General features: G+C 44.8%; 1 protein-coding gene across 3 annotated transcripts; it reads left to right on the top strand.

Annotated features, from left to right (window-relative positions):
* Positions 1 to 864: 864 nt before the first annotated feature.
* On the top strand, positions 865 to 27,453 carry RNF185 (ring finger protein 185). Of its 3 annotated transcripts, none has more exons than XM_065890039.1 (7): positions 865 to 1,016; positions 15,862 to 16,084; positions 19,083 to 19,101; positions 20,822 to 20,934; positions 22,358 to 22,412; positions 24,949 to 25,066; positions 26,987 to 27,453. In XM_065890039.1, exons 2-7 carry the CDS (start codon positions 15,909 to 15,911, stop codon positions 27,082 to 27,084), a joined length of 579 nt encoding a protein of 192 aa, XP_065746111.1. In that variant the 5' UTR covers positions 865 to 1,016; positions 15,862 to 15,908; the 3' UTR covers positions 27,085 to 27,453. The 3 variants fall into 3 exon arrangements, with proteins under 3 accessions (XP_065746111.1, XP_065746112.1, XP_065746113.1); XM_065890040.1 differs by having other exon boundaries at positions 930 to 1,012; XM_065890041.1 differs by lacking the exons at positions 865 to 1,016; positions 20,822 to 20,934; positions 22,358 to 22,412 and having other exon boundaries at positions 15,909 to 16,084; positions 26,987 to 27,084.

Raw genomic sequence — 27,453 nt, 5'->3', positions numbered from 1 at the left:
CACTTGCTTACATTTTGCCTCATTTCCTTAAATCATGCTCTCAATTTTTATACACCTGAATTTTTTTCTGAATCATTTGAAATTAAGTTGGAGACATTGTGCCCTTTTACCCCTAAATACTTCAGTGAATATTTCCTAAGAACAAGGGTGTTCTCTTAACATAACCACAATAGAAATTTTAACATTGATACCCAACCCCTAAACCATGATCCATATCCAAATTTCATCCCTTCCAGGAGGCACATAATCTTTACTTGACCTATAACTGGTGATGTTAACTCTGATCATTTTGATTCACTTGTTCTGCGAGGTTACACCTCTGGGAAATTCCTATTCTCCCTTTGCAATCAATAAGTAATTTATGGGAGACCCTTTACTGTGTAACCATCCTGTTCCTCTAGCTTTACCGTCCATTACTGATTTTTTAACTCCGTCATATCTGCTAGTTGTCATTCTACTAAAAGGAAGAATTTCCCCTTCTCTCCCATTTATTAATCACTTCTTTATTTATATCAGTAAAGAGTCATTGGGTTATAATTTTATTCAGTTATATTCTGTTACTATCATTATGTATTTTGCTCAAATTGCCCAGATTTGGCCAGTGGGATCTCCTTCAAGTTAGCTCCTGTGTCCTATGACATATTCCCGTCTTTCTGATTGCCATCATCCTTACACTCTGTTCCAACAAAAATGTTCCAAGCACGTCTGGGGCTTCCATGCCCGGACTTAGGCTTTTTAAAAAGCTGCCAAACGGTCCCTGTGTTTTTCCGCTTCCTGCCAGCAGGCGGAACCTTAGAGCCCAGTATCTGGGGCCGAAGCACAGCGGCGCGGACCAACCTTTTCCGGTTGTGGCCGGAAGTCTTCGGAGAGCGGCGTCTCTGAGTCAGCTGACCAGCGTACGTGTAGGTGGAATCTGAAGTCCGGCAGGCCGGACTGACCCAGCTAAGGGGCTGGCTGGGCGGCCGACGGACGGACAGGCTGGGGCGCCCTCGGCGGCGTTAGCTGAGCAGAGGCAGGTACATGAGGGGTTGGGGCGGCAGGTGGGGGCCGTCCAGGTTGAGGGACGCGGGCGGGGACCGGGTTCCGCCTTCAGCAGGCCCACGGGCTGCGACACCTGAGCCCAGGAGCACAGAGACAACAAGTCCAGCTCTGGCCCGGGCCATTCGCCCCAGAAGGGAGGTCAGGCTTGTATTGTGGTCTTTCGTCCAGTGATTACAGTTTGGGGAAACTGAGGCCCCAAGTAGGGAAAAGGCCCCCACAAGCTCTCCTTTCCAGGCAGAGACTCACTCTAACTCTGACTTCCAGTCGAGGCCGCCTCTGTCATGTGGAGGTTCTTTTAATGAGTTTGCCCCGAGTGGAGAGGCCGAGGCCCGGAAGCGCGCTGAATAGAGTTGGGCTTGGGAGTAAGAGGCCCGACTCTGCGACTTCGTCGCCGACAGCCAGTTGTGCTTTATGGGCCAAATCCTTTCCCTGTGTCGGGCCTCAGTTTCCTCATTTGTAAAACAAGGCAGTGTATCTCTAAATATGGTTCTCAGAGCCTCTGCTTTGAAATACCCTACGGTGCATACTTCACAGTGCAGGACTCAAATAAGACTCATTTAGAATCTGGGTCGGAACCAGGGAAACTATATTTTGAACATGCTCCTCGGGGGTCCTCTGCATACCGATGTTTGAAGCCCACTGATCATAAGTGCTTTCTTGCTGTGAGTTCTTTGCTTTGAGGCAGCTGGAAGTTGTTCAGGATCTTTGGGGGGGCGAGGGGGGTGGCTGGCGAGAATGTTTAGCCCGGAAAAGGGAGCAATGGAAGGGAAAAAAAAAACAATCTCATCAAAAACAGAAAAGATTGTTTCGGTGAAGAGGGCTTCCACTTCGTCTTTGCGGTTGAAAGAGGCAGAAACTAGGATCAATAGGTGGATTCTACAGGAAGACAAAATTTTGATTTAATAGAAGAACTTAATGCTGGCCACAGGTGACCAGCAATGGAGTGGATTGCCTCCAGAGTTAGTGAACTCCCTGTCAAAGGAGTTATTAGATGGAGGTCCTTTTCAACTTGAAAGTGTCTAATTCTGAGTAGTTACCTTGAGTCTTTCTGGTGCTGTCTTCTTTTTTTCCATCCGCCCAGCCTACATCTCTAGAAGTGAGGCCAGTGGGTTTGAACTTATGTCATCTCTTCCTTGTCCTGTGTCCCATCCTTCTTTTCAAGGACTTTGGAATGGCCCATCTGATAAGGGCTCCTTAAATGTTTGTTGAATGAATAACTAAGCAGGGTCCCCACCCCATCAGTTTGTAGCTTACTTTCTTAGAATAACTTGGAAATGAATCTGAAGACTTTGATGAGGAGAAGCCAGTGAACTCTTTGGACTCACAGAGCTGAAGAGTATGGGTTGGAAGGAGGCTGTTCAAGCCAGCCTCCCCCAGCTCCAGGATATAAATCCCTCTTTAATCCTCTCTCCAGCAGTTTGTTGTTATAGATGTTGTGTCTACTGAGAGAGTTTTTGCAATCTGTTGGCTAATTTCATCAACATTTAAAACAGTCCTGTGATGGACTTGACTTGCCAGTTCATCCTCACATGTAATCTGCAGATAATGCTTCTAACATATCTTTAGTTTTCTAATTAAACATCAGAGCTCCTTATTTTGTGATTTACAAAACTCCAAGCAGATCACTTTTCAGAAACCTGTTAGAATGCTTACGTTGCCCTATAGAACAGAGGTTCCATATTGACCCAGTCCTGCTGGAATGCCAAAAAAAGGTTGGGTTTGAGCCAAGACTTCCTGCCTGTGTTTATCTTCCTCCCTTTTTTGTTTGTGTTTCCGAGGATGTAAAAAAAGTGAAATGCTTATTCAGATATTATCCAGGCGTTGAGTAAAATGATTGTAATTTAGTGGTGTCTTTAAAACTTCTCAATCTGAAATTTTCCTCTTAAAAAAGTACCTAAATCAGCATTTTAGGAAAATCGAACCAAGTAAATAAGGTTTTATTGGAACACAGCCACACCCTTTAATTTACGTACTGATTTTGGCAACAGAGTTGCCCCAAAGACCATATGGTCTGCAAAGTCTAAGGTATTTAATGTACAGTGCTTTTCAGAAAAAAAATTGCCAACCCCCTGACCTGCTCCATGTACTTTCTTTTTTACTTTTTATTTTGAAATAATTTTAGACTTCCAGAAATAATACACAAACTTCCTGTATACTCTTTACGCAACTTTCCCTAATGTTAACATTTACATAACCATAATAACATTGTCTAATAAATTAACGTAAATACAGTACTACTAACTAAGCTATAGGCTTTATTTAAGTTTTGCCATTTGTCCCACTAATGTCCTTTTTCTGTTCCAGGATCCAATCCAGTTTCCCGCATTGCATTTAGTATCAAGTCTCCTTAGCCTCTTAAATCTGAGACAGTTCCTTAGCCTTTTTTGTCTTTCATGACTAAACTTTTGAAGAGAACTGGCCAATTATTTTGTAGACTGTCGCTCAAATTTATTTTTTTGAGGTAGAATTCACATATCATAAAATTCACCATTTTAAAGTGTGAATGTTCACAAAGTTATGCAACCATCACCACTGTCTTAATTCCAGAACATTTTCATCTTCCGAAGAAGCCCTGTACATGTTAGCAGTTCTCCCTAGTCTCCCTTCTTCCCATCCCCTGGCAGCCACTAATCTGGAATCACATGTATGTGGCCTTTTATGTCTGGCTTCTTTCATTAAGTGTAATGTTTTTGGGGTTCATCCATGTCATAGCATGTGTCAGTACTTCAGTCCTTTTTATGGCTGAGTAATATTCCACTGTAGGGATATACTGTGTTTTGTTTATCCATTTGTCAGTTGATTGGCATTTAAGTTGTTTCTGTCTTTTAGTTGTTATGACATGCTGCTCTGAACATTCATGTACAAATTTTTGTTTGAACATATTTTCAGTTCTCTTAAATGTGTTTACGTAGGAGTGAACTTGCTGGGTCAATGGCAACTCTATTTTTAACTTTTTGCCTGCTGAACTGTTTTCCACAGCAGCTCACCATTTTACATTTTCTTTTAAAATTTTTTTTATTTATTTTTGGCTGTGTTGGGTCTTTGTTGCAGAGCACTGGTTCTAGGTATGCGGGCTTCAGTAGTTGTGGCACACAGGCTTAGTTGCTCCACGACATGTGGGATCTTCCTGGACCAGGGATTGAACCCATGTCCCCTGCATTGGCAGACGGATTCTTAACCACTGTGCCACCAGGGCAGTCCACCATTTTACATTTTCATTAGCAATAAATGAGGATTCCATTCTCCACACCCTCTTCAACATTTGTTATTGTCCTTTATTATTATTTTTTTTTTCCACCATAGTGGGTGTGAAGTGGCATCTCATTGTAGTTTTATTTGCATTTCCCTAAGGCTAGATGGTGTTGAACAGCTTTTCACGTGCACGTTGGTCATTTCTTCTTTGGAGAAAATGTCTATTCAAATCCTTTGCCCTTTTGTAATTGAGTTACTTGTCATCATGTATAATTTTACATGTAAATATTCAGAGTTTCCAGATCCCCTGAAGCCCCTTGAAGTAATTCATTGAGAGCTGAACTGCAAAATCTGAGGCAGTGCCAGTAACTCCGTGACCTGATGGCAGTTGGATTTGGACATGTTGAAGTGCAGAGTGAGTTGTACGTCTGACCACTCAGAGGTTGGTTCAACCCCAACCACTGTTGACCATGCAGAGCTAGGGCGGCCATGTCAAGTGAAAGGGGTACTACAGCATCATCCCAGATGTGATAAGACCACTAGGAAATCCTGTAATTTGGGAGCTACTCTTGTGTTTGTCTGGTCACAGGCAGGGAGTCGAGGAGTCAGTGGTAGTTGGAAATGTTAGGACTGGTGATGGCCTTGGGCAGCTGCCTGAGGTGGCAAAGCTACCAGTGCACCCACGCTTCTCTTGACCCCAGAGCATTTGGCTCTAACTAGACTATCTTGAAAACACACATAGTCAGACACACACACCCCAGTAATTCTAATTGTGAAAGTAATATGTGCTCATATTAGACATTTTGGAAAATACAGGAACTGCCCTAGAATTTTCTGCAGCAGCTGAATCATTTTACATTCCCACCAAAAGTGCACAAGGGTTCTGATTTTTCCAACTCCTCACCAACACTTGTTTTCTGTTTGTTTGTTTTTTAAATAGTAGCCATCCTAATGGGTATGAGATGGTATCTCATAGTTTTGATTTGCATTTCCTTAATAATTAGTGATGTTGAGCATCTTTTCATGTTGTTACTGGCCATTTGTATATGTTCTTTGGGGAAATGTCTATTCAAGTCCTTTGCCCGTTTTTGAATTGGATTGTTCATTTTTTTTGTTGTTGAGTTTTAGGAGTTCTCTATGTATTCAGGATATTGATCCCTCTGATATATGATTGACAGATATTTTCTCCCATTCTGTGAGTTGCCTTCTTACTCTGTTCATAGTGTCTTTTTTTTTTGGCCGTGAGGCTTGCAGGATCTCAGTTCCCCAATCAGGGATTGAACCCGGGTCACAGCAGTGAAAGTGCCAAATCCTAACCGCTAGACCACCAGGGAACTCCGCTGGTCTATCTTATAAATGCTCTCCTGATGGTTCTCCTTGGGACCTCCTATTGAAAGGAGAAGTGAAATCACATTGTTTTTGTCAAGTATATGCTGATGTTATTAAAACTCTTAGAAAAGTTTTCTCCTTAGTTGGTTAAACCTTGTCGACCTTATTCATTTTCTTGATACTCTACCTTTAGAGTATTTCAGAGGTCTTCAGCTCAGCCGCAAATAAAATTTGAATTAATAAGATTTTATAGAATCTGAATTTAATAAGAATTTACTGACTGCGTGAAAGCAAAACTCTCACTTTGAAAATTTCTCTGATGACAAAGGAAGGACAGACACAATTACCCCATTTGCAGGTGAGGACCCTGGCTTAGTTGAGTGGCAGAGCTGAGCATCAGACTAGGTCCTCTGGCTCCAGTTTTGTCCTCTCACTGTATTATACTCGAAATTTACAGCCCTTAACTAGGATCTGTCCAGTCTGAAGAGCTTCCTTTAATACAGTATTTTATCCAGTTATATTGGTTTGAATTGAAATTGGCAAATTCCCATCATTTATTGACATACATTTATTGAACATGTACTCTGTGTCAGGCACTGTGCATGTGACTCCAGGAGGTGTCTAACTAGAGTGAGCAAGACAGTTCAGTGAATAATTAATCCTCTGTGTGAGTAGCATAATCTCTAATACAGGTCGGTACTAATTTGGGGAAACCTGAACTTTTTCTAGTTGCATATCCCCGATCTTTTTTTTTCATTTGTTTAAGAGTTTTGGACAATACTTAAGAAAAAATTACTCTGAAACAGTTATGTAACATTTCCAGTTCTGAAAAACATCACTGAAGAATGTCTTGTTCTTTTAGGACACTGATTTTCTACAACTTTAGTTGGCTACATTGACTCATCTTGAGTTGTACACTTCTAAACACTCCTGGGCATCAGAGCCATCAGCCCATGCACATTTATGAGGTGTTCTTGAGGTGTCTAGCCCTGTGCTGAGCAAGGCACCTGGAAGCTGGGTCTGGGCTTGAGGAGATAGACACACAGACAGATCACTGAGGTACTTAAGCACATTGGCTTAGGAGTTGAAAACTTTGCCTCTGACTGGCTCTGTGACCATGGGCAAGTGACCTAACTACTCTGCGCCTTAATCTAACATCCCAGGGGATGCTGAAGATGGTAAGCAGTGTTTACCTCAAAGGCAGGTTGTAACGATTAAATGAGATGATTCATGTAAAGGGCTGAGCAGAGTGTTAGCTGATGTTATTTATAGTGATAATAGATACAACAGGTGCCTCCTGATTTTGACACTTTTGGGGAAAATCTGATTTTGCCCAGATCAAACTGTGTCCTGTTCTGGATTTCCTCATACACAGTTCTGATGTCTCACCTACAGTGCCTTCAAGGAGCGATGCTCATTCAGAAAGAGAAGTTGTGACTCATTCATTCAGCAAGTTAACCAAATACCTGCTGATTGCATAGCTCCCTGGGGAGTATAAAGAAGCAGTTACACCTTCATTGTACTCTGTGAGACCTCACAGTGGAGGAGCAATTAACATTTCTTGAACACTTAACTATGTGCCAGGCACTGGCACTGTGCTAGTCCCTTACTGTTTTACTTCTTTAATCCCTACAATTATCTTGTCAGGAAGATAATTGCCCCGTTTTAACAGATGAGCAAAAAAAGTCTTGGAGAGAAAATAATGACTGAAGTCACAGAGTAAGTAGTGGAGCTGAGATTTGAACCCAGAGCCATTATATTCCTCTGTGCCATGATACTTTTTTTTTAATTTAGTTAATTAATTTATTTTTGGCTGCATTGGATCTTCATTGCTGCACGCGGCTCTCTCTAGTTGCGGCGAGCAGGGGCTACTCTTCATTGCGGTGCGCGTGCTTCTCATTGCAGTGACTTCTGTTGTTGCCGATCATGGGCTCTAGGCATGCAGGCTTCAGTAGTTGTGGCACGAGGGCTCAGTAGTTGTGGCTTGCGGGCTCTATAGCGCAGACTAGTAGTTGTGGCACACAGGCTTAGTTGCTCCACGGCACGTGGGATCTTCCCGTGCCAGGGATCAAACCTGTGTCCCCTCCATTGGCAGGCGGATTCGTAACCACTGTGCCACCAGGGAAGTCCCTGTGCCATGATAATTTTTTTTTTAATATTTATTTGTTTGCTTATTTTGGTTGCACCAGGTCTTAGTTGCGGCAGGCGGGCTCCTTAGTTGCGGCTCCAAGATTCCTTATTTGTGGCTCCCCAGCTCCTTATTTGCGGCACACGGGCTCCTTAGTTGTGGCATGCAAACTCTTAGTTGCGGCACGCATGTGGGATCTAGTTCCCTGACCAGGGATCGAACGCAGGGCCCCTGCATTGGAAGTGCAGAGTCTTATCCACTGTGCCATCAGGGAAGTCCCTGTGCCATGATAATTTTTAAGGACAAAAGTCCATAAACGGTTAAGGAACATTTTAAGACAGTGATACAAGGAATGACAGAAGGCAGCCTCTTGGATGACCCTCGAAAGTTTGTGCTGGGGTAATCCGAATCCTACTTCACCCTTACTTATGAAACCTGGTAAACTTTAAGAAAAATCATTGAAGCTTAAAACAAAAGAAACAAAAACACTTTTGATTTAGAAATAATGGAAAATGGGACTTCCCTGGTGGTCCAGTTGTTGAGATTCCGCACTTCGACTGCAAGGGGCTCGGGTTCCATCCCTGGTGAGGAAGTAAGATCCTGTGTGCTGCGTGCATGCGCACGTGCGCGCGCACACACACACACACACACACACACACAAGAAAAAAATAATGGAAGACATTGCGAAGAAGTAGGAACAGCTGAGCCTAGAATTCCCACTCAGATATGTGTTACGTTTGGAAATTGTTATCTCTAGGGCCTAGCATAGTGCATGGAACATAATGGATTTTAATAACTAACTAGCGAGTGAATTAGTGAATTTAAAATATCTTCCCAAACTGCCAAAATTACCCTATGTTTCTCATGCTACTTATGCGTTCTCTTTTGAAAACATACATATAATTGGCAAAGATGGGGGTAATAAGCACTCTTATGTATTTTTCATGGGACTAAAAATTGGCACATCCTTTTTGGAGGGTGTTTGATACAGAATTACAAATACAGATACCCTTTGACCCAGTAGTTCTACTTCTGGAATGTGTCCTAAAGATATAGTCTAGTACCATTGGTCTCCAAGGCAGGGAGCAGGATGACTAGGTTCCAGGGATGGGAGAGAGAGACTTCTCAGTCTATATCCTTTTGTACCTTTTGAATTGAGCCATGTGAGTGTGTTACTTATTAAAAATATAACTCAATAAAATTTAAAAATGTGAAAATTTCTGAGAGAATTATTATACTAAGGTTCATCACACCTTAGTGTAAATTTCTTTAATCAGATTGCTTTCCTTTTTGTCCCCTACTGAGATCTGACGATCTGGGACCTTTAACATCTTCCCATATTTTTTCTGAATCTTAATAACATGGTACTTACTATGGAAAAAGTGGAAAGTACAGTTAAGTGTGAAAAAAGCTTTAAAAATTTGTCCATGATTCTGTTATCCAAAGACCACTACAGTTAATATTTGGGCCCCTTCCAATTTTTTTCTGTATCTTTTAACCTGTTAGTATCATACAGTATGTTCAATTTGGTATACAATTTTCTATCCTGCTATTTTCATTTAACATTATTTTATATAATTAAAATTCCCATATAGGCAAAATCCTTATGGAAGCATAATTTTTAGTGGCCTTGTAATCTGTCATGTGAATTTACCAGTTTACTTAGCAGGGGATGGGAACTGGATGGGGAGAGAAAGAGACATTGGAATCATGGAACCATTTGGACGGTTAGGCGGGTCTGGGTTAGGTGGCTCAGCAGGCAATGTGAGCCCGACAGGCAGGGGCTGAAGGCATGAGGATTTCCAGGCCTTTCTTCCTGCCTCAATTGCAGCCCTTGCTGCCCTACCACCCCCACATGTTCTCTGGGCTCCAGCCACACTGAACTTGGCAAATTGAGTTATCCACTTGTCCTGTGTGCTGTGTCTCTGTCCTCCCCAGCAAGCCCTGCCCTCAGGCACTCTGTACACACCACTGTGAGCACGCAGCACACTGGACTGCCTTGTTGGTTTACTTACCTCTATCCCCCTTTAGACTGAAACCCTTTATATTTGTGTCTTGAATGCCTGGCAAATAGGGTCATTAATAAATCTTCGAAGGTAGGTGTGGGGTTAGTTGTACAGATAGAGAGATTAGAGGATACCAGAGAAAAAGACCAGTGCAGCCCTAAGGAAAAGAGGCCATTTGCTCAGCCTCTTCTGTCCTTCTGGACCTGAAAGGCTGTTCAGGTCCTTGGTCCTATACTTGAGGGCCAGGCCTCTGTGAGCTATAGCCTAGGGACCGAAACTCCATTTAGACTCCAAAATTTTAGAGCCTGGGTTCTGTGTGTTCCAAGTTCCAATCAACTTACTCAGATTTCCTCCCACTCTAACCTTCTGTGAGTGTGATGTAGACATTCTCAGAATGCAAGTCCCATCTCTGCCTACTGTGATCCTGCGGCAGCCTAATGAGCAGTGAAGACAGGCTGGGGCTCGCCACCGTTCCGGCAGAAAGCTTCTGTATGAACACGCATGTGCCCACAGGAACAAGACTTCTGCTGGGTCACCTCTCACATCATGCCAGTTATTTATCATCCAAATTTGTAATCTTCATAATTAGAATCACCATTTCCAGATGCCTCTATACACCCCGGTCCAGGAATTCTTAGAGCTGAAGGGGCAGAGAAGGCAGATTATGAATACCTGCGGTTCTCTAGAACCTGAAAACTGAACACAAGAATACTACAAAGAGATGTCCTCGTGAGATCACGTTCCCTGGTGATTCCTTGAGGAATATGCAAGTCTCATTTTCTCTCCCTTGCTCAGTTCCTGTGAGGTGGGCCAGGCTAGCTCTGGGAAGGTAATAGGAGTGAGGATGCTGGGTCAAGCAACTTCAGCTGCCAGGTTCTGTGTTCCTAAGGGATCATTAACTATCACAAATCTGCCAATCTGCCTTCGTTCCAGCACCAAATGTGCTGCCTTGGACATCTCAACTTTTTTTTTTTTTTGCTGTACGCGGGCCTCTCACTGTTGTGGCCTCTCCCGTTGCAGAGCACAAGCTCTGGACGCGCAGGCTCAGTGGCCATGGCTTATGGGCCCAGCCACTCCGCGGCATGTGGGATCTTCCCATACCGGGGCACGAACCCGTGTCCCCTGCATCGGCAGGCGGACTCTCAACCACTGCACCACCAGGGAAGCCCTGGACATCTCAGCTTTAGGGATGTTTTTCAAAACAAGCTGTGAACTTGTTTTATAAATGATCAGCTTTGTCCCAGATGGACCAGGTGCTGGGTGGTCTGAGATCTCAGCAGACTTGTCCCCCACCCCCCAAGTTTATCTGACCTCTTCATAGTCCCTGTGGGCTATAGTTGGGGGTTGGGTATTCTGAAAGACAAGACCTATGGTTACTGTCCCTCCCAAACTCTGTGCTGTGCTGTATTGCTTTGTGCTTGGTAGAGTCTCCCCTTAAGAGCTGATTTTCCAAAACTCTTCATCAGAGAATCTTCTGGAGTAGAAGGTGGGACACTTATTTAAAAATATAGATTCTTAGGGTATAGCCAGTTCCAGGTCCTATTTAAAACACCAAGGGCGTCTAGGAACCAGATCTCTGGGAGGGTGCCTTGTTTAGGAAAAACAGGCAAGTTTGATGGAGCTCCTTGTTAAGGATTCTTATAATTAGCTCCTATTCTAGACTCCAGGGGTTCAATGTGGTCTTGCTCTTTTTTACCCACTTCACCCCAGTTGGTAGCACCAGGCGTCGATTGTAGTTGGTACTAGAGATCCTTCGGTTTCACGCATAAATGGATGAGTGGTGAGTTTGCTTTGCACTCACTTCAAAGAACACAGAAGTTAAGAGCATTGCACTGTGAATTTGAGGGAAAACAAAGACCAGGTATTTAATTTTGTAAAGCTGCATGTTAAAGGGGTAACAGGTAAGAGTGAAAAGAGTGTTGATGTGTTGGAAAGTCTGAATTGGGCACAGAATTACATGTTTGATGGCCTGGCCTTGGGTAAGTCCTCTAACATCCCTGGCCTGATGTCCTATGTAAAATGGAGTGAGGGTCAGAAGTGGTAGTAGGTGTGAATGTGCTTTGAAAACTAGAAAGTGAATTCAGCTCAGGAGTGAAGAATGGTCAGGGTAGGGACAGGGGCACGGAACCAGCCACAAGAAGGCTAGTGTGTGGTCAGGTCCAAATCCATAGGCCCTACGGGGAACAGGAGAGCTTTTAACAGGATGGCAGCTCAGATAGGCTCAGGGCCAGCTTCCTTTCTACTCTGTCCAGTTTCTGAGCCGACTAGGGCCCTCTGTTCTCTAGGGCAGTGTCCCAGTCCTACTGGGCCCATGAGGCTGTGTCCACATTTTGTTGTTCTGCAGGTGCTCAGTGGACAGTCCCCAGGGAAGGCTGCTCATTTCTGCCTTGCTGCCCTGGCCTGGTGAGGTTCCTGTGTGTGAGGGAAGGTAGGAGGTGAGGAGAGGAGGCTCCAGTGACAGGGCCCAGGATATGTAAAAGAGAGGTTATATGAGCAGCCGGCCTGGGAGTTAACCAAAACCAGTCACACATGCCTGCACCCACTCACTCAGAAAATATTTGCGTGCCTACCAGGATGAAGCTCTAGAGCTCGGGTAGGGACCACGTGGTCATTCTGCTAAGAATTAGAATGAGAGTGATATGGTCTGCCTAGAGTTGGGACCTGCAGGCCTGTCCCAGTGCCTGGCCTGATGCATGACTGCTATTCCCTGCAAACTCTGAGTTGACCTATTACTGTCCCCTGGCCATTCCTACCCTGACACCTACCATGACCCTGATTGTCCCCTTAGGCCTGTGTGTAGGAAAATGCACTGTGCAGAGCCTTGTTGGGCCAGTGAGTGGAGAGGGCAGTGAACCAGGGTAAGTGCATGTATGTGCATCTCCCCTGCAGCAGTGGCCCCCTCCTACCTTGGTGGGTCCTCCAGGTCACTGTGTTATCGCATATGGCCACCTTAGCAGCCCTGTAGGAGGTATGACATTCTCATTTTTCAGGTGAGAAAAGATACTCAGGCCATTAAGGGATTTCCCAGAGCTACATGGCTAGTCAGTGGTGGAGCCAGGATTTCAATACAGAACCTTTCAGGATTGGGGAGAACTAGAACATCAGGGAAAAAAAGTTTTTAAATGTACTGTTATTCTTTTGTCTGATTTTAGAATTAATACAGGTAAAAATGTCAGCTTTATAAACAAGGAGGACCTCTGAGCCCCCAAAGATAGTACAGAGATAATCACTATTAATAGTTTGGTATGTTCTTCCACTTTTTTTTTTTTTTTTTGGTGGTACGCGGGCCTCTCACTGTTGTGGCCTCTCCCGTTGCAGAGCACAGGCTCCGGACGCGCGGGCTCAGTGGCCATGGCTCACGGGCCCAGCCGCTCCACGGCATGTGGGATCTTCCTGGACCGGGGCACGAACCCATGTCCCCTGCACTGGCAGGCGGACTCTCAACCACTGCGCCGCCAGGGAAGCCCTTCTTCCACATTTTAAAAGACATTTTCTAATATTTATATTCATTATTGTTGTAACAAATGTAATATTGTACATACATTTTACAGTTTACTTTTTCAAAAATGTTATTGTAAAAGTAATATCTGCTTGTCATAAAACACTGAAACAGGATAGGAATATAAAATTCAAAGTTCCCCAGCCCTCCCAATCCCAAAAATAACTGTTGATAGTTTAGTGTGTGCCTTGTAGACATTTTCTTTGCAAAATATATACTCATTTGTGTACTTTATTCTCACCTAAATAAATTCATACGCATACTCTTCTGCAACCTGGCCTTTTTAAAAAGTATCTTTTATAATGGAAAATTTTCAAGCACACAAAAATAAACTGATGGAATGAACCTCCATTCATCATCCAGCTCCAACAACCATCAACTTCCTTGTTCTTGTTTCTTTTCTCTCTACTTTCATTTTTCCCCCTGAGGTATTTTAAAGCAGATCCCAAACATCTTATCATTCCTTCATAAATACTTAAGCATACATATATAACAGATGAAAAAATTTTAAATATGCCACTATCATACCCAATAAATCTAACAGTAATTCTTTAATATAAACTAATACCCAGGCTAAATCAGTTTTTGTCATTCATCTCACAAATGTCTTTTCCAGTTGGATTGTGTGAATCTGGTTCCAGTGAGATCCACATACTGCCAGTGGTTGGTATGTCTCAAGTCTCAGTTTGTAACTCCACACCCCACCCATGCTGTTTATTTTTTGGAGAATTTTGATTATTTGTCCTGTAGAAAGTCCCACATTCTGGATTTGCTGATTGCATCTTCCTGGAGTTGTTTAACACATGGATCTATGCCCATATTTTCTGTAACTGGGTAATTTGTTTTAGAGACTTGATTAGAGCTATGTTTTAGGGTGAGGATGCTTTGTTGTTGGTGCTGTATGCTTTCAAATCATCATATCAGGGAACTGTCATTAAGATCCATCAGTGAACCTGACTTATGGTTGTCTTTCCACATCTATACACATAGTCCTTAATTTTAAAAAAAAATTATTTTTTAAAAGAAACGTGTCGGGTGCTTGAGCTGGAATGACAAAGAAAGGCCATAATGTGGCCCTCACAAGCAGGCTCCACCCTACGAAGACAAGACCAGATGTATATGGAGAGGATGAAGCACTGGATCATGGGGAAGGTCTTGGAACTGAGGCCAACAAGGCACAGTGCTGCTGGCAGCCAGCTGCTCTTCTGGGACACTATGTAAAATGATGTATAACTGAGTGAAAAAGTGGTGGTGAGCTGGCCTCCTCTCCCTGCTAATGTCACTGAGCTGCTGTCGTGGTGAGGGATGCTCATGAATCTAGAGTTCTGAGTCTATTGTGTAGAGAGGCTTCTGGGTCTAAAAGGACCGTGGCTTTTGGTCCTTATCTCCTGGTAGTTTGGAAGCTGAAATCAGGGTGGTCTTCTGGTGCTCCATTGGTGAGTCCCAGACTTGTGGTGGGGCTGCCTGCTTTGGAGAGAGCGGGTGAGATGACCTGGTGCAGCCACAGAGCTGGAAGGGGCACCTGGAGACCACGGAGTCCAGTGCCTCAGTTTACAGATGAGAAAACTGTGGCCAGAGAGGAGGGGAGGTTTCCAAGACCAGCTAGCAAGCTGGAGGCTCGACTGTGACCAGCATCCGATTCTCTGACTGGTAGCTGCCTAGCATTTCCCATTTGGAATCTCTGAGGTGGTGAGGGTGGCCATATCAGGCTCTTGATAGATTCTTACTCTGCACCCAGAATTTCTGAGTATCTTTTGGTGGTGTTCTCATGTTCATTCTTGTTCAACTCCTGGTGGGTTCTTTGACCTGGAGGTGGTAGTGAACAGTGGTGTGTTTCAGTATTTGGTGACCAGCTTGGTCTGTGGTGGTACAATGGTGGTTTAACTACAAACTGTGTCACGAGACCCAGCCTCAGTTCCACATTCATCAGTCAGCCGAGAGGTCTCGGGCTGCAGTTTCCTAAGGGATAAAAGCTCTTCCTTCATTATGTTTGTATTTATCTTTCACTTATGGTAGGTACTACTGGTTTTGTGTTTTCAGCAGTGATATAAGCCTCCTCTTAAATGTTGATAGATTTAGACAAAATCAGGTATGTAGTATTCTAACCTGGCAGAAGGGGAAATGCAAAAGATTGCAGTGTGGAAGATGTTGGACCAGATGACCTTTTTGGTCCTTCCTAGCTTCCTGGGAAGCTTTCATGGTTACAGGGTTTTCTTTGTATTCTGGCGTGCACTGGTCACGACTTTCTGGCCTGAGCAGACTCGGTCGCCAACATAGAGGCCGTCCAAAGTTAGAAGACAGCCTGTGAACTTTCATTCTGATTGAGCATGTATTTATTTATCACCTGGGCGGTTATCCTGGGAGAATGGAAAGACAGTGAGACAGGGTCCTAGTTCCTGTGGAGAGCTGTTCCGTGGAGGCTGCTCTCTATTTGTGCGGTTCGTTATTTGTGTGGTCCATTCTGGGCCGTGTTCATGGGAAGTTTCTGAGTCGTTTCTCTCTGGGCAGTGCCCCACGACTGTCATCCTCTGCAGCCTCTGGGAAGTCTACTCAGGGGTTCAGTCATAGTCTGAACTTCCAGACCTGAGAGAATATGGGGGTATTGGCATGGAGACTGGGGGGAGTGGCCTGCAGAAATGGGCGGTCATGGGCTCTCTGCCTTTCAGGATTTCCCTGGGGAGAATCTTCACTCAGAGCTTGCTGACAGCCAAGGATGGCAAGCAAAGGGCCCTCGGCCTCTGCATCTCCTGAGAACTCTAGTGCAGGGGGGCCCAGCGGCAGCAGCAATGGCGCTGGTGAGAGCGGAGGGCAGGACAGCACCTTCGAGTGCAACATCTGCCTGGACACAGCCAAGGACGCCGTCATCAGCCTGTGTGGCCACCTCTTCTGGTCAGTACCCCTTCCACTGCCCCAGAGGACACATGCCATGTTTAGAAAGCTTGTGGCCCTGGACAGCTTTGGAGCAGGTTTTCCACCCATTTTGGGTCCTGATACACTCAGGTACAAAGGCAGGTTCTCATCCCAGCTCTGCTGCTGATAAGCTGAGTGAACTTGGGCAGATCCTGTCCCCACCTTGGGCTCCCTATCCACATTTCTAAAGTGACAATACTCACCATTTAGTGAGCACTGCTCCATGCCACTTGCTGTGCTGAGCCAAGAGGCAGTTACAGCACGATGGTTCTGAGCAAGGACTGTGGCTCCAGACTGCCTTGCTCTGAATCCTGACTCTGCCACTTCCCCCCTGGATAACCTTGGGCAAGGTGCTTCCACACACAGTGCTTCATTTTTTAGGGTTGTTTGGGAGCATTAAATGACTCAGGATATGTAAGAGACTTAGAAGAGCACGTAGCACATAGTAAATGTTAACATGAGCTATGATCCTAATATTTGTTACCATATTTTATATATATCAAAATGAAGTGGCTGAGTCAGTGTCCATTCCACCCTTGATGGTTACAGAAGCCCCTTCTGGCTCTGAAAACCTGGGTGAATGTTGAGATTTCTTTTTCCCCCTCTTGATTTTGAGTTGGACCTTGAAGGGCAAATTGGGGTAACTAGAGAGATGAGAATGCCAGCTAGGTGAGGTGAAGAGTGTGTGCCACCCCAAGGCAGACAATTTCTAGGGACAGGCAAATGTGCTGCTGGGTTCATCTGAGACCTGAAGCTGCTGTATCCCTCTAACAGCACTCTGGATGGGTATTATGGGCTGGGGAGTATTAGGAAACAAGATTGTTAAAGGAGGATTGGGCCAGATTATCAAACCCAGATTTAACTGAGTAGAGCATGGAACTATTGAATGTTTTTGAGCAGGGAAGCGGTGTGAAGAAAGGGTCATTTAAATAATATCTCAGGGAGTTTAAATTGGCAACAGTGAAAAAGATAAATTTATTGGTGAATGAGTAGAATGGGGCAGAGGTGTTTTTTTTCCTGGAGGCTCTTGCCCTAATTTTGAAAACTGTTGTCATCAGGACTTCCCTGGTGGTCCAGTGGTTAAGACTCTGTGCTTCCATTGTAGGGGGCACGGGTTTGATCCCTGATCGGCGAAGTTCCACGTGCCGCGAGGTGCAGCCAAAAATAAAAAATAAAAATAAACAAAAACTGTTGTCATCAGCCCTCTCCTAGAAATTGGAAATACTCTAGTTGTGATTGAGGTATCATAAAACCAGGATTTGAAAGAATGAAGAATTCAGTCAGGGTACCATTGGAAAGAACACAGGTTCTAAAATGAAAGAGATGCTTCCAATCTGAGTGGTTTGTCCCTAAGCAAATCTACTTTCCTCTCTGTACCCCAGTTTCCTTATCTGTGAAACAGAGATAATTGCACTCGCTCAAAGGTTAGTGTGATGACCATTCAGTGACATTGACAAATGAAAAGCTATTTAGCCACAGCTCAGCACAGCACACAGTCATTGTTTAATGAATGGGAGTAACTGTCATCATTGCTATAATCCGGAACTTTTCCCAGAGGAAAAGCACTCCCACTTCTCCCCCATAGCTTTTTTTTTTTTTTTTTTTTTTTTGCAGTATGCGGGCCTCTCACTGTTGTGGCCTCTCCCGTTGCGGAGCACAGGCTCCGGACGCACAGGCTCAGCGGCCATGGCTCACGGGCCCAGCTGCTCCGTGGCATATGGGATCTTCCCGGACTGGGGCACGAACCCGTGTCCCCTGCATTAGCAGGCGGACTCTCAACCACTGCGCCACCAGGGAAGCCCCCCCCATAGCTTTTGAGGGAAGTTGCCGCTGGAGAGCTGCCGTGATTTGGAGTGACCTCTGCTCAGTTTAGAATGGAATTGCAAGGTTAATGTTGGCGTCAGGTGTCTGTTATGTCCAAGGAGATTGTGTGTCTGGATTGTGAGGCTAAACTGTGGTTCAGTAATTGAGAAAGGAATTATCCTCTGAGTCCAAATTTTACACAGGTTGAGAAGATACATTATGTGAGCGTCAGAAGTCATGTCTACATTTTCCACTGTCCTGGCATTTGGTAGGCGTGCAGTAGATATTTGTTAGTTGAATGGATGAATGTAGAGAGAAAGAAAAAATTTAAATCTGGAGTTAGAGTAACTTTTCCTTCAGTTCTGTAGACGTCATTTTTTGCACCCAGTGCTGGGTGATAGAGGGACAGTAAAAAGAAGTCAGAAGACTTCTGTTTTAGTCCTGGTGCTGCAGGCAAGTCGTTTGATGTTTCTGAGTTTTGTTTCCTCATTTGTAAAATGCGAAATTGAGCAGCAATCTCTGTAGTGTAAGTCACTAAGCTGGAGGTAGCCCTTTCTGCCAAGCAGCTTCCCCATCTTTGTATTACCTAAAGATGTTTTTACGGTAGACTTGAACTTTTAAGCTGCTTCCTGCCAGCAGAGCTCTCAGGGCTGAGGACAGCCTGAAGATTGTGTAAAACTGGATCTAGATCCACACCTTCCCAGTGAGCCTGAGGAGGCTGTGAACCCACTGAAGTTGAGTCTAAATTAGTGCGTGTGTGCATGTGCATGTGTGCATGAGTATGCCCCTGTGAACTTATCTGCACAGAGGATCCTTAACTTTTAATGGATTCCTTCAGAGGCCATAGCCCCTCAAAGGTCAAGTTGTAGAGTAGCTGGGTCTGGGATGGTCTGGGACCTGGGGGTCTTCACAAGTAGTGGGATCCTGAAGGTGGAGACTGGTGTCTTGTCTCCATTGCTTCATTTTTCCTGTGATTTTAGCTCAGTCTTTTCTAATTTCTGATAACAGTGATCCCCACAGACCCTCAGTGGGGTTGCAGTGCTCCACAGTTCAATCCTGTTTTCCCATTTTTCTCCTCCTACCTTACCCAGTGTTTCTGTTAATGAAATAATTTTTCTTCCTTTTCCCCTTTCTCTTTCTCCTTGATGACTGGTTGCCTTGGGGACTCTGGCAGTTGGCCATGTTTACATCAGGTAAGATGCATTGCATTTTACTTTGTCTTTCATCAGCTGTGGTTGCACAAGACACCCCTAGTCTCAGGAGACTACTGTCAGAAGCTGCAATCTTCCCTGCTTGTGGACTCATTTGCTTGCTTTCCCCCCAACCCTCTTTATACACCTGCCCACTGATAGGCAGTTGATGAAACAAGAGGTCAGTGTTGTACCCAGGAGGGATGCTCCTGACTCTGCTGTTGATGGCCTTTGTGGCCTTTGGAAGCTACACCTCTCTGGGTCTCACTTCCTCATTTGTAAATTGGGTTGGATGTGATCGTATGTTAGGTTTTTATTGTTGAGACTGTGCCTCTATAAAAAGCACCTCCCATCATATCAACAATCCCCCCTACCCTTATAGGTCTTGAAAATGTTAGGAAGGGGGAAACTTTTTTGGTCTCAACAGAGAGCTTTTATGAGAGGGAAAAAGTCTGTTTTTCCAGCTTCTTATTATTATGAAAACTAGTTAGTAAGTTTTCTCCAAGACCTAGGCGCCTGCTTGGTGGGACAGAGCTGAGTCTGGCACTGACAATTGGCTGTTAATAATCGCTGCCAGCTGTCTCCATGGTTGTTGTCATTGGAGCCCCACACTTGTAGGTGGCTTGGAAATGTGGAGGGGAGGAGAAAAGTTCCAGGCTGCTAAAGCCTCAGAATCTTGATGGGAGAAAGAAGCAGAGAAAGTGAGAGGGGTTTCCACTACATTTCAGGGCGGTGCATTTTGACCCCAGTGGAACCTCTAGAACATGTCTGTTCTGAATCTGTAAAGAGCACATAATACTTAAGTTTTCGAGCTTTTGACAATAAGATAAAGGAAATAGGATATAAAAGTCATTAAATGCTGCCTTCTCCTTGGCCCTGAAGTCCTAGATTCACATTTATATGATAAACTACATATCACTGGGTCTAAAGATATAATTTATGCTCTAAGATAAATGTTGAATGTGTGTGTGTGTGTGTGTGTGTGTGTATAAAATATTAATGTCTACAAGGACACTAAGGTAATATGTTTTTATCATTTTAATTTTGTTTTTAAGAAAGTTAAAATGATTTTAATACAACCAGTGAAAGGGCCTGAAAAACCCAAAACAGGACTGTTGTTTTTAATTTTGAAAGAAATAGTTGAATACAAAAATCATTGAAAGTACATAAAAAACACTAAGCAAATTTAGATAATAAGAAAAATCTATCCTTTAGCACATAGTAAATCACCAGAAAATGGTCAGCTTATTTCCAGATGGCTGATGTCTAAGACACGTAGTTGTTGAGGAAATACTGTAAAAATGAGAAACACAGAAAGAAAAATCTGACTGCCAGGGTCATACAATTGATCCGTCAGGGAAGATGGAGATTTAAAGTTTGTTCTACCTGCAGCCTGACCTGTGACTGGATCTGTCAGACCTCTTGACACAGCTGCAGGCCTGCAGTTCCTTCCTGTTGTATTGCTGGCAAGCCCCTGAGAGAACAAAGCATTAAGAAGCCTGTTTAATTATGACGGCGTCTAAAGGCAATTTTGATTTCACCACTAGTAAATATTTATTGAGTGCCAGGAGCAAGAATCAGAGAGTTGGGTTCCTTGAGGCATTCCCTGCTGGTGCTGGTGTTTGCAGTTTGAGGGCGCTGGTCCCTGTAGTTCTCCTACTGGCTCTGACTGACCACCCTGGTGGGCTTGTGCCATTCACATGGTTTTCTCTCCTGCTTGCAGTGGTTGGAGACGAGACCTAACAGACAGGTCTGTCCAGTTTGCAAAGCTGGCATCAGCCGCGACAAGGTGATTCCCCTCTATGGCAGGGGCAGCACTGGGCAGCAGGACCCCAGGTGAGGCCATGGGGCCCCTCTCACACACACTCCTCCCCTTGGACACGAATTCACTTCTATTCAGCACCTCCTCACCCCACCCTTTAGTTAGTGTTTACAGACCCTCCATTTCAAGGCACTTGGCATCCAGATGGGAGTCAGCCAGGAGGGAAGGGGAACCAGGTTGCCATTTGCGGGGCTGTGATACAGATGTGCTGTGAGCATCTGCCAATGGGTAGGCACTATGCTAGGCAGCGCACAAGACACCACCATTGCAAGTATGCAGAGTGCTGTGAAGGAGCCTGGGAAGCAGGGTGTCCAGCAGGAGAGTCTGCAGGGTGGGAGGTGGGTGCTGTAGCAGTGATGTCTAAAGTCTGGGGGGAGGAAATGGGGGTCTGGGAGGCTTTGTGGAGTTTGAGATTTCTGGAAATGGAGGCATTCTGTTGAGAGCCTTCATGGAGTGGTGCTCGAGTGTGCACATAACACACCCACGCACACTTTTCCCAAACTCCCGACAGTGTCTCTTACCTTCTTCCACCCCACTCCAGCATACCCTGTACCCAGACATATTGGACTTCTCTTAAAGGGACTTATTTATGCTTTCACCTTCATGAGCCTTTGTATTTGTTGTCCATTTGCCTCTTCTGCCCTCTCCAGTCCTGCTCAACCCCCTTCTCCTCCTCTAACTTCTGCCGTCTTTTATGAGCAACCCTAAAGTTACCTCCTCCTTAAAGTGGCCTTTCTTCCCCACATTAGTTGCTTTCACCCATGCCCCCACTCCATTTAGTTGACACCTCTTTTAAAGAAGTCCGTTCCACGCTGTAGTGTGATTGGTTGTAGCCGCCTTTAAACCACAAGCACCTCAAGAGTAGGATCTATCTTCAGTCTTGGTAGCATCCTGCCTAGCGCCTGATGGATAACAAGCCCTCAGTCCAGTATTTGTGGGATGAGTGATGGAAGGGGCTAGGACCCAGAGGTCCTAGAGAGAAAGAATAGTGTAAAGTACTTGCTCAAGAGTAGTGGGAGGTAAAGCTGAAGGTAATGGGGCAGAGCAGAGAGACCCTGAATCTCAGCCTTCTCTGCTGACAGGCCATCTTCTGTTTGAATTTGGATTTGGGGTTTTTGACATCCGTGACCCAGGTCCAGGAAGGTGCCTGGCTGACAGTTGTAACCAATCTGGGTATGGCTCTCTGTGAGAAGAATAAGCTGAGTGCAGTCTGATGAGCATCTTGTAACAAATGGATTTTCTCCCTAGTTTTGTACACACTAGGGAAAAGCAATTGCATGTAGAACAGAGTTAGTATTTGGTTTAATTTGGCATAAGTTCATGTGCCGGGCGTGAAAGGGGGCCATGGCCCTGACCCTGTTGGTGAAGAGCTCCCCCACTCAGGGAACAGGTCAAAGCATTTCGTAATAGACTTATTTTACACCGTTTCTGTTTCAGAGAGAAGACTCCTCCCCGTCCTCAAGGACAGAGGCCAGAACCGGAGAACAGAGGGGTGAGGAAAATTCTAGGAGAAGGCTTCTAGAAATGAGCCCATGGCTTTAGAAGTTTCCCTCTCAGCCCTACATTTTTTCTCCTTGATTATAAAAGTAAAGGAAAATTTGCCAATTACAGAAAGGAAAAGAGGGGAGAAAATAACTTATAATCATACCATCCAGAGATAACCAATGGAAACACATTGATCTATTTTCTTTTCTATTTTTCTATGATTATCTATACACACACAAATTTTATAGATCTATTTGTGTGTGTGTGTTTTATAGATAGATGTTTGTGTATACATATATTTTTATTTTTACAATATTTGGCTCCTGTTTTGTAACTCTAAGATTTTATTCTTTCTATATTTAGTGCCCTCTGTGTGCTGGGCCTCATTCTAGGCACTGGTAATATATCAGTGAACATAGTAAAGATCCCTGCCCTTATGGAGTTCACAGGCAGACCTTGGAGATGCTTCAGGTTTAGTTCCAGACCACCACAATAAAGCGAATATCACAGTAAAGCAAGTCACACAATTTTTTTGGTTTCCAAGTGCATATAAAAGTTATGTTTACGCTATAGTCTTATTAAATTAGCAATAAATAGCATTATGTCTAAAAAAAAGTGCATACTTTAATTAAAAAATACTTTATTGAGGACTTCCCTAGTGGTCCAATGGACAAGACTGTGTACTTCCCAGGCTCTGGTTCCCAGTGGAGCATTAGCTCCTAACCCAGGAATCCGAGGCCCCAGGAAGCCAGAGGCCCTGACTGTGAAGACTGCACATCAGATGTACACGCCAGTGCACATCTCTGGCGTTTACAAGCACCCACAGCCACCGGTGATGTTTTTTGCCTACTCTGCCCCAGGAACATAAACCTACAAATGTGAGGACTTGTGGGATTGTACAGGTGTTGCTGGAAGGGAGGCCGGAGGGCCAGTCCTCGGATTTGCACTGAATGAAGTGGTGGTTCCTGATGAAACAGTTGCACCTTCCTGGGTAAGGCAGCCTTGATATCAGGAGCCCTCAGACTCAACCAGGCTAGCTCTTAGTTGGAGGTTTTTCTGCACTGAGGAGATGGAAACCAGTTTTTCTTCCCTGTAGGTCTGCCCTCTTAATAAATCTGCTGTTAGGCTTTATAGGTAGTGCTGCCCATCAAGAAGTTTGGAGCTGGGTGCCAGGCTATGCTCAGTAGGGATAGGGAGCAGCCACTTGCATGATTTGCAAGAGACTCACAAATGAAGGCCTATCAGCTCTTCGTGGAGAGCAGTTAGCCCAATAATTTTTCTTTTCTTTAATTTTTTTTAATCAGTTCTAAAGATCTACCCAGGGATGCAGAGGAGAAGAGGAATTTTTTTAAGATGTTCACAGTAATTAAGAGCATGGGTTTTCGGACCATACTGATCTAGTTCCAGATCTAAACTCTACCCCTTACCAGCTGTGTGACCGTGGTCAAGTTATTTCATCTCTCTGAGCCTTGGTTTGGTCATCTGTAAATGTGGGTGATCCTAATGTAAGAATTAAATGCAATTTGAGTGTACTAGTGCTTAGCACAGTACCCAGCACAGAGTTGGCACTTAGAAAATAGGAGTTAACCTATTTACAATATTATGATTCCTTCCGAATCTTTTCATGTGAAAGATGATGCAGTGTAGAACATATTGGGCTGGCCAAAAAGTTCGTTTCCACCATCTTATGGGAAAATCTGAATGAACTTTTTGGCCAACCCAACATTTTAGGGAAAAAAGGCTGAGGATGATACCAAACTGCTGACAGTGGTCATTGGAGGGAGGGGTTATGAAGTGGAGGGTGAACAAGGAGACCTCTGATTTTCTGTGTTATTTATTCCTATAATGTGTTAATTTCTCATAGCAAGCGTATTACTTTTGTAATCAGGAAGAAAAGTGTTTTGAATTTTTAAAATTCTCTGTAACAATATTAAAAGAAAAATCTTAGGGAAAATACTTATCCATATCTTTTCCACCTACATACATATTGTCACATACTTGTGATCATGGTGTTCATACAGTTTTGTCTGAAAGCTTTTGGTCATAAGAGTTTTTCTGTGTTGCTGCATAGTCAGCGTAATGTATTGAAATTTTTTTTTTTTGTATTGAAATTTTGATCATGACCTCCATTGTTGGCCAATTAGAGTTCCACTTTTTTTGCTCTTATAGATAATGTGTAGCTTGTTCTATGTTCCCTTGTAATTGGGTATAAGAGTTGTTGACACTTTGGCTGTTATAAAGCATGTAGAAAGTTTTATTGGCTGGTGTGGGACTCTGGGAAGGAACCTGGAGCTCTGAGAACACTTACTTGCATCAGCAGAGAGTTTTACTTTGGGTCAGAGCCAGTCCTTTCTGGCATTCATAGCTCCTTAGCTGGGACCCCTGGATGGCCAGGAGGGCGGAGGAGCCACCAGGGTTCCTCTGCCTTGAGATCTAGATGGGAGGAAAAGAGGGTGGGGAAGAAATGCGGGTGCCACACGTAAGGTGACGTGTGACAGGTGAGGAGAAACCTGCCTGTTCTGAATTGCATTTCTTCTACACAGGGGTTTCAAGGGTTTGGATTTGGAGATGGTGGCTTCCAGATGTCTTTTGGAATTGGGGCATTTCCCTTTGGCATATTTGCCACAGCATTTAACATAAACGATGGGCGGCCTCCTCCAGGTAAGACCCTATTCTCTTGGTGATTTTGCTTGAAGACTCCTAGGAATTCAGCAATATGTAGGATAATCAGCTTTTTCAAAATGTGCTAAACTCTTTTCCGATTACTGGTAGTCATGGTAATGATATTGCACACTTAACCAAGTATTAGGCACAAGCACGTTCAGAGTGCTTTCCATTATAAACCTGGGATCCCCACGATGAGCCTGTGGGATAGATGTGCAATTAACTCCATTTTACAATTCAGAAAATGCTTAGTAATGTTTTCCAAGATATAACCCATGCCCATAAAATGAAAAAGTATATACTCTACCCAGCTGAGTAAAAGCCTAGTTCTGGGCGTATACCCCTGACTTTGACCATTGGGGGTGGGGAGGGGCCAGGTGACTGCAAGGAGTCTGGGCCTCCCTATTTTCTGGCATCTCTGGCCAGCTTCCCTCAGGACACACGGAGGGCTGGTCCTAAGCCCCAGCCCTTTGGGAACCATGCCTAGGTCTGCCACCTGCTTCTACCTTTCTCCCTCCAGCCAGCTTGAGAGTGCTGGCTGCAGTTGGTGTAGGGCAGGGCAGTGAGGTAGGTGCCCGGGGCTCTATCGCAATCTGACGCCCAGGCCCAGATCCTGACCATGGAGCTGCAGAGCTGCTGAGGGCAGTTGAGCTCTGCTTGCACTCAATGGGGCCTCGTGTGCTGGGCACAGTGTGAGGTACAGAAGGGACCAGTGCATGGCTCCTGGCCAGGAGCTTAGGCTCTAGGGACAGTAACCTCTCCTGAGCCATCCATTTGTCCCCTGCCCCCCGACCCAGGTGCTTGGCACATAGCAGACAATCGGTAAGTCTTTGTTGACTGCCGGCCTGCTTGATTCCATCAGCGTGCCTAACTGGGGCGTAATATAGCACCGAGCAATCTTGGGACTGCCCTTCCTTACCTCATCTGCCTCAAAAGTTTCTCCTCTGTTCGCATGCTGTTTTATCAGAGGAAAGAGACCCCAAAGGGCCAGGCATGCTCTGCTCTGAAGGAGGGACAGGGCCCCGTGGAAGGAACACGCACCTGCCTGCTAGTTTATTTCCATCCATCCTGGTCCAGGGCTCACCCGGGTTCCCCAGGTAAAGAGAGTTCACAGCCAGGCTGTGAACTCTCTTTATCCCCTTGGCACACTCAGACAGTTTTCCCTTGTTGTGTGTGTTTGGTACAGTTTGCCCATCTGGGATGTAGTTTCTCTTAACTCTCCTTGCCCCACAGTCAGGACAAGGAGCTCTATGGAGTAGCTTTTCTCAAAGCAGAGAGGAGTGGAGACCCAGGTTCTCAGCCCACTTCTGCCCCTAGTTTGCTATGGATTGAGGGAGGCAGGTCATTTTGCCTCTCTGGGCTCTAGTTCTCGTCTCTGGAAAAGGAAGGCACCTCACGCGGGGCTCCCTGAGACCCCTCCTGACTCATCAGTGCCAGAATCTAGAAACTCCATGACTCGAGAGGCAGTGTGTGGAGAGGCTGAGAGCACAACTGTGGGCTCTCCGCCAGCTCATGAACCTTGAGATCTTAGGCAGGTCACCTCATACCTGTGCTTCAGTTTCTTTTTACACAGAATGGGATAATAATGCCCAACAGGCAATAATGTGTATACACAACAGCACACACAAGATGCTTAACAAATAGTAGCTTTTATTTTTCCCTCCAAGACTTTCCTGGTTTATTTGCACCTGGAGACAAAACCCTCTTAGGATGAATTGGAGACTTTGTCCTCATTGTTAAATTTTTATAATTTGAATTTTGTTTTGCCTAATATTATTTGGGGTTTGGAAATATTTTTAGTGTGCAGGATTCTGTTGTAAAGAGATGAAGGTTGATGCTCTCGACTTCTGACTCCAGTGGGCAGTGTGTGCAGCTGCGGCATTCTCACAGCCTCCCTCCTCCCTCCTGTCCCTCCAGCTGTCCCCGGAACGCCCCAGTACGTGGACGAGCAGTTCCTGTCACGCCTGTTCCTGTTTGTGGCCCTGGTGATCATGTTCTGGCTATTGATTGCCTAATGCTGGGCTCCTGGCCTACATCCATGCAGGGCCTCTGGACCGGTGACATGCCACCCCCACTCTTGATGTTTGGCTTCCTGGCTAATCCTGACCTCTGGAATCAGTGGGGTCAGTGACACATCAAGGAGTTTTGCTTCTCCATCAGAGCTTTGGGACTCAAGACCAGTTGTTGAGGACCCTGGAGTGAGGCCACTGCTGTAAACACCTCAGGCCTTGGCATTGAGTCATTTCTTATGGGTTACACCGTGAAATCCTGTCCCAGCCAGCTCAGCAGGTCCTGACTCTGCACAGGAAAGAGGCAGGAGAAGAGGAATTGTCAGTACAATTTCACCTGAATTTAATATTAAAAAAACAAAGGGACGAACCAAA

Source organism: Phocoena phocoena, chromosome 13, assembly GCF_963924675.1.
Source record: "Phocoena phocoena chromosome 13, mPhoPho1.1, whole genome shotgun sequence".
Classification (NCBI taxonomy): domain Eukaryota; kingdom Metazoa; phylum Chordata; class Mammalia; order Artiodactyla; family Phocoenidae; genus Phocoena; species Phocoena phocoena.
The sequence above is the reverse complement of the archived record's forward strand: the minus strand, read 5'-3'. Positions and strand labels throughout refer to the sequence as shown.